We start from the raw sequence: 10,974 nt of genomic DNA on the forward strand, positions 1-10,974 counted from the left end.
CCTCCTCGATGTAGGCCGGTGGGTCCCGCTTGATAAGATTCTGTAGCTGCGGCAGGTTGCTGGGCAGCTTGTTATTGTTTCTGCTAGACATGCTGGCTGCTGACTGGCGCCGCGGCGGGCGGTTTTAAGAGAACCCACACCGCTGGCACCGGCCAAACGTCTCAGCAGCGGCTGGAAATTGTGCTTCCACATAAAACCGGAAAGAGCACATGGGAAGCTGGGCAGCGGGCGCCATCTTGGCTCTTTAAAAAGCTACATACGGTGGCCTCAGAGTGTCAAATTTACTCCCACCGCCGAAATGCTCTGTAGTGGTTTCGGCGAGATTTTTTTTTGTCGTCCAATCGCTACTATACCTATCGTTTCTGATAATTGAAGTGCAAAGATTTTCCTCACATACTTGAGTTTATTTCATCATCCCGATACCTCTAGGAAGCAGATTTTTTAATCCCACAGTTTAAAATAGAAGCTAAAAAAGCCCGTGGAGAATAGGTAACACTGTCCTATTTTAGAAAAGGGAGAAAAGAGCAATGCGGGGCGTAAATTCGTTTTTTCTGTATGATTTTGAATACCTGATTTTGTTTTGTGTTTGGTTGTTTCAACTCCACGAGAACCAGACGAGGAAAAAGAGAGTGGACTGGATAAAATGTGAAAATGTTGATTGGTTTAAAAATGGAAATTTGTATTTAAAATTCAACTATTGTTTATAACCTTTGTAAGTATTCTTTAGCCAGTTTTAAATTCAGACCCTGGTAATTCAAAGAGAATACATTTCTACAATTTCACAGTGTGCAAAAATAAATACGCAGTGAATGAATGAGATAGGGTGTTGTTAACACAAAAGTGCACTTGGATCACTCACCCTGTGCCACGCACTGTAGCAAGCACTTCACAGTGTATTAACTCATTTAATCCTCAGAGCAGCCCTCCAAAGTAGGTACTATAGTCATCTCCACTTTACAGGTGAGGAAACAGGCTCGGACAAATTGCCTGCCCAAGTTCATAGCTGGTGAGGAAGGTGAGATTTCAATAAAGGCAATCTTGATTGTAACTAGGTGAGAAAGAAAAAAAGTAGCTTGACAGCTGGCTGGTCTGGCATTAATAGATGGGCAGTGGTAGTATTTTCCTGCTTCACATAAGCAGTTTCACAGAGCACCAACTTGAGTCCAGGTCATTTGTGACAGCGACTGGAAAAGCCAAAAACTGAAACAATTCTGTAATCACATCTGAACACAAAGAAAATCAAGACCTCTGTACAAACCACAATTAGCTTTTCAGCAGCACTGGAGAATGACTATTCTATTAACTAATCATTGAATCAGATATGTGTGAAATTATTAAGAAGTAAATGCAAGCAATAAATTTTCTTTTAAAAACCTTTTTGTGGATTTAATTTTTAAAAATTTTGGGTAGGTTGCATTAGTGAGAAAAAAAGCATTTAAAAATATTTTTAAATATTTAATATAATTCTTGTCAAAATTATAAACTTAGGCACTATGAAAATTTATCTTAAGTCACCACAATGTGACTTGTGAGTATCACTCAGGCCACATCACAAGCTTTTATTCACAATCTACATGTCAGATGCTGGGGTAAGTTCTAGGAATACAAAAATAAATAAGGCATGGGCATTTGCTCTTAGTGTTAGGAATGTTAGGTAGAAAGGTAGATATGAGCAGCTGGAAAAGGGGAGATAAGCCTTAAAGAAAAAGCTGCCCAAACTCTGCCCAGGTCAGGGGTCCAATGTGGAGACAGCAAAGGCTTCGCAGGGAGATAACTTCCTCCCCAACCAGATCCAAAGGAAGGAACTAAGAACTGCCCAAATCCCACCTCAGCATGGGGAAAGGATAGGCTCACTGAGCAGGATGACTATATATAACACCTGTAAAACAAATAACCCCACTTTGTCAGTCAAAAAGGTGCCTCCTAACCAGAATGCTATATATAAGCCTCCCACATAGCAGATCAAGGCCTTTGTTTGCCTTGACTCTGGCCTACTCCTTCCTTGTTCGCTATTGTGTTCTTGCCTTTCAATTCTTTGTTGCAGCCGGGACAAGGATGGAGGACGAACTCAACCAGTACCATCAGGAAACTCACAGACTAATAAGGGAGACAAATAGACAAATACATTTAAAATGAATAAAAGTGTTCTTACAATAGAGCGGTGGAAGCAACAGAGGGGCAACCTAGCCTAGAAGAATCAATGTTTCAATTATGGTACTACTTGACTGAAATTCTGAAAGATGACTTTTTTTAGGAGGAGGGAAAGAAAAGCATTCTGCATAAAGAAAATAGCCTGTGTAAAAGTACATAGGCTTGAAAAAGTGTGGTGGATCTAAGAGATGGCCAGAAGTTTGGTATAACTAAAGGTTGAGAGGGGAGTGTGCCTCAGGGAAGGAGCTGAGGGAAACAAATCAGGCAAGTTTATGTAGTCCTAATCAGGCAAGGCTTTACATGCTAATCTGAGGGCACATGGGTCAGTTCATTTTACCCACTGACACCCTACCTTGAAGGCAGGATTATTTTCTCTTTTTGATAGATGAGAAAATTAAAGCTGAGAGTGGCTAACTGAATATGTATTTTTAAAATGATAAATAATGGCTATATTTTGTGCAATATAATATACATGTATTTAATGTGTATTAACCAGATCAACACCAAGAAAACTCCGTATTTCTGTATTTAGTCTTGAAGTGGCAAAGGAACTTCTCATCTTTTTCTGATGCCCAAATAATCTTTAATCAAAGTGATTGTTCTAGAGAAGAAATCTCCTTTAGACCTTTGCAAAAGAGATCCTATTATAATTATAAAATGGGCTATCATATCTGGATTCAGTGGATTAAAATTTTCTTTATTAAAGGGGCCTAGACTAGAGGGCTATTTTAAATTATAACTGCATAAGAAGTAGTCTTTTTACTTATTTGGGGAGCCACTTTTTGGAGGGGTATGATAGTCCAGACAGCAGCGTGAGCACATCTTGAGCCATTAAGTCTCTATTACAAATAGTAGGAGGGAAGAAGGTGGAGAAAGGCAAAGGGGCACACCCCTCAGCTGAATTAGCCCTACAAAAGTTCCGAACAGTATGATACTTCTGCATATATCTTCTTGGTCAGAACTTAGTGAGATGGATACACGTATAGGTGTCCTTAAGCTGGGTGCAATGAACCTTTCAATAAAGTAAGGGGAGGTCATGTTTATTTTGAGGAATAAGGGAAAGTTTCATTAAGACAGATGTATTTGAGATAGGTCTTAAGGGATGTGTGGGGTTTTAATATGGAGGGATACATAGAGGATAAAGAAACAATAACTCAGTTGGGACAGGTAGTAATCTCCATCAGAGTTTATTTAAGAGAACTTTGTGGCATTCCTCAGAAAACACTTCTTTGTAAAATGAGAGTGTTGAGGAAAGCCAATTCTCATGCCAACCTAGTGGCCTTATTATGTTGCCATATGGAGGTAAAATCCATGTAATGATCAACTGAAATTTTTATTTAACTTGATACTAAAAATACTTTCATTATTCATTTAGCCTTAACCAAGCAGTACTACCTGGGAATGATGGGTTTGATGTGCTGTTAATGTATTTTGAATACACATCAAAATAAGATGAAACATTCCTGAGCTTATTTAAAGTGAATACCTCTGTTTCCACATGAGATTCCATCCTTTTTTATACTTATTTTATGGCTTTAAGATATAATTAATGTACAAAAAACTGATCATAAAGCATACACCCATGTATGCACCCATGAAAACATGATCACAATCAAGACAATAATGATATCTGTTATCCCCGATTCCCTTTTGCTCCACTATCCTCAAATGCACATCGGCTTTCTGTCATCATAGATAGGTTTGCATTTGCAGAAATTGTATACAAACAGAATCATACAGTACCTATTCTTCTGTGTCAGGCTTCTTTCAGTTAGCATAATTATTTCTAAATTCATCCATATTGTTATGTATGTCAATAGTTCATCCGTTTTATTCTTCAATAGTATTACATCATATGGGTATACTGCAATTTGTGTATCAGTTTACTAGCTGTTGAATATTTCGGTTGTTTCCAGTTTAGGGCTATCAATATTCACATTCAAGCCTTTATGTGGGCATATGTTGTCAGGTCTCTTGGTATATGCCTAGGAGTGGGCTGGATCATATGATAGCTTTATATTGAACTTTTTAAAGAAACTGCTAATCAGTCTTTTGCTTCCACCCTTCCACTAAAACTGTCTTTATGAAGATCACCAATCACCTTGATGTTGCTAATGCAATGTAGTTCATGATAAGCATAAGTTCATTCTTTATTATATCTGCAGCATTGAATACAGTTGGCCTTTCCCGCCTTCGGGAAACATATTTGGTAGTTGGCCTTTAAGTAGTTTCTCTGCTTCTTCCCTTGCCCCATATGGTGTGTTTTCTTGTTGTGGAGGTCAGACGGATCCTTGAATTATTAATCAGGTTCCCTTCTCAGATTTAAAGCCAAAGGCCCTCAGTGACATGGAATACCACATTTAGTCTGACTCCCTGGGCTTCTCTCCTGTCACACTCCCCTTTGCCCACCCTTCCCCAAGCAAAAGGGCCTCCTAGCTGTCTTAAGTGTGTCAAGCCTCAGGGCTTCCCATCTGCTGAGCACCACACAAGTTTTGCTCCCTCTCTTTCATCAGTTCTTGGCTCCAGTGACATTTTAGGAGGGAGGTTCCTTGACCTCCCATGCTGCTCCCCACCCCACATTCCCTTCTGCTTTATTTTTTTCCATCACCCCTATAAGCCTCTGGTATAGTATGTATTTACTAGCTTAACTGTTTATTGTCTGTGTTTCTGCACCAGAATTTGAGTTTAATGAAGGCTTTATTTTATTCACTGCCTTTTGTGCACACTTGGAGCAATGCATGGCACATAGTAGGTAATCAGTTAATATTTGTTGAATGAATGAATGGGCAATCTCTAGTCTCTTCCGATTCTTCAATTGTGTGATGTATTAAAGTAAGAAATTAAAATAACTTAGATGTCTACAGGCAGGCAGAATTTACCTCAAAATCAGTAAATGACTAACATGTGACTTATAGTTATTGCCTTTCTCATTAGAAACCAATGATATTGACTACATTTCAGAAAAGCCAGGCTTATATATTAGTGCTTTTCTAATTAAATACAGTTTTCAAAAACTGTGAGAGTAGCCACTGGAGGGAGCTCATTCTCTTCCTCTAAAGCAGAAAATCACACCATTTGACAAAATGACTGCATACAAATTACAAGAAAGTTCTTTTCAAGGCTAATTTACTCTTTCATTGTTCTTTATTTCCACCCTCCAGCTTTATTATGAGTTTTGCCCACATTTCCATCTATCTTTTCCTTCTTGAGAACAGTGAAAACTATTGGGTCTGACTTTGGACAAATTTATCAACTCCACTGACTGAGTAGCCTTGCCAAGTCCCCTGGCCTTTCTGAGTAACAGTCCCGTAGCAGGAGAGACTGTGATCTTTAAGGTTTCTCCCCAGACATTACCCCTGCCGGTGTTTTGTCCAGCACACCGTAGTTTTTGTTTGATGGGTATCTGATGACTAGGCCACATTTTACAATGATGCTCCCTGCACGTCCTTAAATACATTTAAATTTTAAAATAAACCGCCGAAGGGAACTACTTTAAGACTGCCAAAATGTGAGGAGGCACGTCTCTGGTCTTAGCTTATTTTGATAACAAGTTGATGGAAATTAGAAGACTCAAAAAGATAAAGTTTCATTCTTTCTTTATTTCCTATCAAATGCATTACCAAGCAAAGTTGAGGGATTTCCCACATTGCTCCATTCCTCTGCCTGAAGGTGAGATTCTCCAGTTGTCCAGGCTTGCATTTAAAACTGAAAGTTACACAGCAGTGTTTTAAAACTGGTCATCCCACAACAGGGAATTTCTCATTGGTCTTCTTTATCTTTACTCCAGCCCGCTGTCATTTTTACAATCTGTCCTCCCGTCTCCCTCTACTGCCTTTCTTTTTGCTGTTCTGGAATCCCAGCACTCTCCTTAGCTGCCAGGGATAATTCCTGTTTCCTTCTTATTCAGAGAAATGTAGTTCACTTTTGCTTTAACTTCCATTCCATAGAACCTCGTATGCCAGTCTGGCCCTAATCAAAGGCTCCAAATGAGAGATGTCTATCTGCCTTGAGGTAAATTCTGCTGCTTTTAATATTGTAGAAGTGATTGCTGACATTTCTCTTTTTAAGTAACAAAACTCTTTTCCTGTGTTATATGGTTTAACATTTGTCCAGTCACACTTACAAATTTTGATACTTAAGTTCCTCCTTTAGGAGGAAGGTCAGATTGTTTACTCTGATGGTGAAAGAAAGCCAATGGGTGGCTGGGCCTACCTGGTCCTGTACTCTATACAGAAGGCAGAGCCAAGGCCTCCATCCCTAGAGGTGCAGAATTTTTAAAGCAAAAATTGTTTAGGAAAACAATCAACTTGAAATAGTATAATGAAATACTATATTTAGAGGATGAGATTTTTGTATTTGGATAGCAAACATTTAAAGAAAGCAAAAAGTATGTATGATTTGACATCCTTCCCTCTAATCTTTTATTAATTTGGCCCAGTTCAAAATCTTATTCACAGACTTAGATTTGATTGCTCATTTGTGATTTACTTACTTCTTTAAAATGTACAGTGGAAAACTCTCCTGGGAACTTTAAACCAACTTGGTATCAAAATATGCCAACTGATCTCTTGGCCCGTGACTATCTAGGAACAAATTCACTCCTTATTAGTAAGGAAGGTTCCTTGTTTTTTCTTCTCACTTAATGTCATCTTTTCTCTATACAGGCTGAAAAAGAAAGTGACACTATTATAAACCCCCTGTGATTGCAATCTCTTTATCTTTCTTTCTAATAAGAAAGCAACTTTCCATTTACCAGGAGGCATAAGGAAACGTCAAATAGTTTTCTTCCAATTAACCGATGAAGAGGTCACTGGCATTAAAATTCAAAAGTAGTTTATGGATTAAATATTCATCTTGACTTCTTTACCAATTTCTCTAATATTTAAACTTTATGCAGATACAAACTGCTTTCTGGCATATCAAAAAATTTTTAATTTTTACTCAGAGAACAATTCTTTATGAAGTCACTTTGTGACAGGGCAGTCACGGGGGAAAATTTCAGTGTGACTGGGAGTATTCTGGGATGGAGTCATGGAAGATCAAGACTTAAGTCATGTGTAAGTGGAAGGCAGATAGATTGGGGCAGGGAGGTGGTTTAAGGAGAGCAGATAAACAAGAGCATAAATGAGCATGGCAAGTTCAGTTGACTGTGGTAATAGTTGAGATTGACTTGGAAAAGGCCTGGAAGAAAATTTAGGATGAAGCATATGTCAACCAACTGAAAAATACATATTTTAAATGCTTGTTAAGTGCTAGGTACTGCTCTTCTCATCTAGGCAGTGCTAAGATGCAGTGGGGAAGAGGACAAAGTTTTCTGCAGTCAAGAAACTTAATATTTGTGGTGAGGTGGGGGACAGGCAATAACTACATAAATGTTTTAAAAAGATAATTTCACATTGTGATGAAGTTTCATTGATTTTTCTGATTGTGATAAGAGAGAATGAAAGAGACTATAGTCATCATATTTTTAAAATCATGCAGCCTTTTTAGCTGAAAACTAGGACAGACCTCCCCTGTGTGTATGCTTTATTTTTTTGTTAGTTTATGTTTGCATTATTAGTACTATCTTCTATATGAATTTCTCAGTAGGACTCTGTAGAGGCATTTGCTCATTTTGTCAAGGCTGGCTTAGTTAGCACTCTATCTTATTAGTCTCATAATCCAGGTTCTAGTTTAGAGTCAGCTAAAGAGGACTGTGCCCACAGAAGTGGCAATCCATGGCTGCAGCATGCAGGAGGGGACTGGCTGAGGGAGGGCTGGTGGAAGTCTCACTCTTCTGGCAGGAGATCAGCATGAGACAAATCACCACCCAATGTGTGCATTGAGTAAAGCTGCCAGGATCAATTGCTGGGCTCAGATTTATAGTAAATCTTCAGTTCTTTCTTATTTCTTTAAACAAGAATTTGTTACAAATACTCTCATTTAATCCATCCCATAGGGTGCACACACCCCACTTTGGGAAGCACTACAACGCAGAGTGTCTGGGGTGAGGATGGCTATTTCACTAAGAGTGATAAGGGGAAGACAGTCTGTGAAGAGACATCGAAGCTGAAACTCAGGATCAGGCAGGACCAGCCATGCAAAGAAGTTGCTTCAGGCACGGATATGCCAGTTAGGGAAGCAGAGCCACTCTGAACATTATGGGAACACAAGATTCACTACAGGAATCATCTCTCCCCGATACACTATATATATATGTGTGTATTTTATTAAAGTATCGTTGATATACAATCTTATGTTGATTTCAAATATACAACACAGTGGTTCAACAGTTACCCAGATTATGAAATCCTTATCCCCTCTATCAACATAGTAAGATGTTACAGAATCATTAACTAATTCTTCATGCTGTACTACCATCTCTGTGACCAACTTATATTGTGATTGCAAATTATTATGCCTCTTCCCTTTCGCCCTCCATCCCCTCTCAAACCCTCCCCTTTGGTAACCACTAGTCCCTTCTTGGTGTCTATGAGTTTACTGCTATTTTGTTCCTTCTGTTTTGCTTTGTTTTTATACTCCACAAATAAGTGAAATCATATGGTATTTGTCTTTTTCCATCTGGCTTATTTCATTGAGCATAATACCCTCTAGATCTATCCATGCTGTTGCAAATGGGAGGATTTTTCTTTTTATGACTGAATAATATTCCATTGTGTATATGTACCACCTCTTCTTTACCCATCCATCTATTGATGTCCACTTAGGTTGCTTCCATATCATAGCTATTGCAAATAGTGCAGTGATAAATATAGGGGTGCATATGTCTTTTTGAATCAGGGATTTTGTTTTCTTCTGGTAAATTCCTATAGTGAAATTACTGGGTCAAATGGCATTTCTATTTTTAGTTTCTTGAGTTGCTTTCCACAACAGTTGCACCAGTTTACTTTAACACCAACAGTTACTACAGGAATCATCTTACACAGTTGAGGGAGGATCTCAGGAAGTAAAAGTCTGGAAGGATACTGCAGGGATTGGAGAAAATTCACTGACCAGTCCTACAGAAGCACTGTTAATTACAGTTAGACACATTAGAGCGTGTGAGAAAATCCAAGAAACCAAGCCTGTCTGGCAGTCAAATTGAGTCTGTTAGATGCCTGTGGGAAGCTGTTGAGTCTTTGTAACTGTTGCCTCTGTGGGTCTACTTCCAAGTACCTGATGGAAGGCCTGGGACCATTGTTGGTCACAAAGTGAGCCGTCATGAAGATGAGGTGATCATGGAGGAAAGCAAGGGCAAACTGGGATCCTCCAGATGCCCCTGTGTCTGTCATCATATCTAATCCAGAGTGATGGCCATTCCTCAGGTCTGCCCTCCAAATCTCACACAAGTACCTCTTTAGCTAGCTCTAACCTAGAGCCACACAGGGAGGAGGATTCTGGCAAGTGGAGTTCCCAGCTTAATCTAGTTGATGCTACACAAACAGCACAATAGAGAACAGAACAGCATATGCAAAGGCCCTGAGAAGGAAACGAACACAGTGTGCTCAAGAGACAGAATGAAGGGGAGCTGAGGCTCAGTAACTGAGGCAGAGGGTGGAGGGAGCATGGTTAGAGAAGCAGGTGGAGCCCAACTCATGGTGGGCTTGGAAGGCTCTGGTCTGTTTGACTTAATTCTAAATTACAGGATTTTAAGCATGGTAGTAGCATTCTGTGAGTTATACTTTGAAAAAGGATCATTCTGGCTGTCATGAATGTTAAGGAAGCAAGAGAAAAGCTGACTAAAAAAGGCAGCAGGGAAAATAAGAGGCCATTAAGTAGTCTAGAAAAGCGACAATGATGGCTTGGATTATGAGTATAAAAATGTAGGTAAAAGAACTGGTCAGACAGGCTTTTGGTTTCACTTTTTCAGTCCTGGAAACATCTCTTTGTGTATGAGGTGCGGAATACCTTTTGTAAAGTGGTCAGGGAAGGTTGGGACTGACTCTGAGTACTTTCTATGCACCAAGATCTATGCTGGGCCTGTTCCTCACAACAGTCCTGAATGAGGAAACTGGTACACAGGAAAGATTGAGTACTATCCTAAGGCCACACAGTTTACAAGCGGTGGGCTTCTGATCCTACTCCAGATATCTCAGAATACAGAGTCTTATCTCTTTCTGCAGCACCCTGCTGTCTCTCAGTTTAAGGTCCTTTTGGGTAGTCATGTCCACCGTCAGCAGCTGCGCCCTGCCCAAATATCACACCTGTCTGGCCTCTCAAGTGTACCTCAGATGTACAAGGTTGATATTCTCCGTCCACTCTCATCCTTAACTTAGAGACTCTACACTGCATAATCCCTCCAGCCCAATTTTCCTGGACTCTTAAATAACGTATCCTATGTTTAGGTCTCCTCTGTGACTGCTTGAGGCTTTATAATATCTAAACATACATACTTTCAAGATACAAAAAGAGGATGTTTTTGGTTTCCTAGGTGTATAACATTACCTTTCAGCATTAGAAAATAAATTGTATCCCACATAATTCTTATAAGTCACTGGTTGTCATAAGGTATTATTGTCATGTCTTATGTCCCCAAAAAGCCCTTTAAAGGGCTTCCATATCTTTATTTCAATTACACCCTGAGATAAAAGCAAATGAATAAGGACATGTAGGAATTTCTGTTAAGCATACAGTTAAGGTGCATGTTTAAGATATCAAAACATCAAGATTTGTTTTCTGCAATGGTCCATTTATTGAAACCACTGTCTTTTAACAAAGAAACTTTCAAAGTACAAAGTATATATGCCAGTACTGCTTTGAACTTAATTACTTGCTTAGAGAGTACATGTGTGTATATCAGTGATCAATGATTATCCTGTATATGTATATAAACATATATATGTC

The 10,974-nt window shown here is 39.1% G+C and overlaps 1 protein-coding gene across 2 annotated transcripts in view; it reads right to left on the reverse strand.

Moving 5' to 3' along the window:
* Positions 1-244, reverse strand: part of SDAD1 (SDA1 domain containing 1) — a 33,344-nt gene extending 33,100 nt beyond the window's left edge. For both annotated transcript variants that reach the window (XM_036927524.2, XM_036927523.2), the window contains exon 1: positions 2-244. In XM_036927524.2, the coding sequence (XP_036783419.1) occupies positions 2-91 (90 nt within the window). In that variant the 5' untranslated portion in view covers positions 92-244. The remainder of the gene's footprint in view (position 1) is intronic.
* Between the last annotated feature and the right edge of the window lie 10,730 nt (positions 245-10,974).

Source organism: Manis pentadactyla, chromosome 5 (assembly GCF_030020395.1).
Source record: "Manis pentadactyla isolate mManPen7 chromosome 5, mManPen7.hap1, whole genome shotgun sequence".
Classification (NCBI taxonomy): domain Eukaryota; kingdom Metazoa; phylum Chordata; class Mammalia; order Pholidota; family Manidae; genus Manis; species Manis pentadactyla.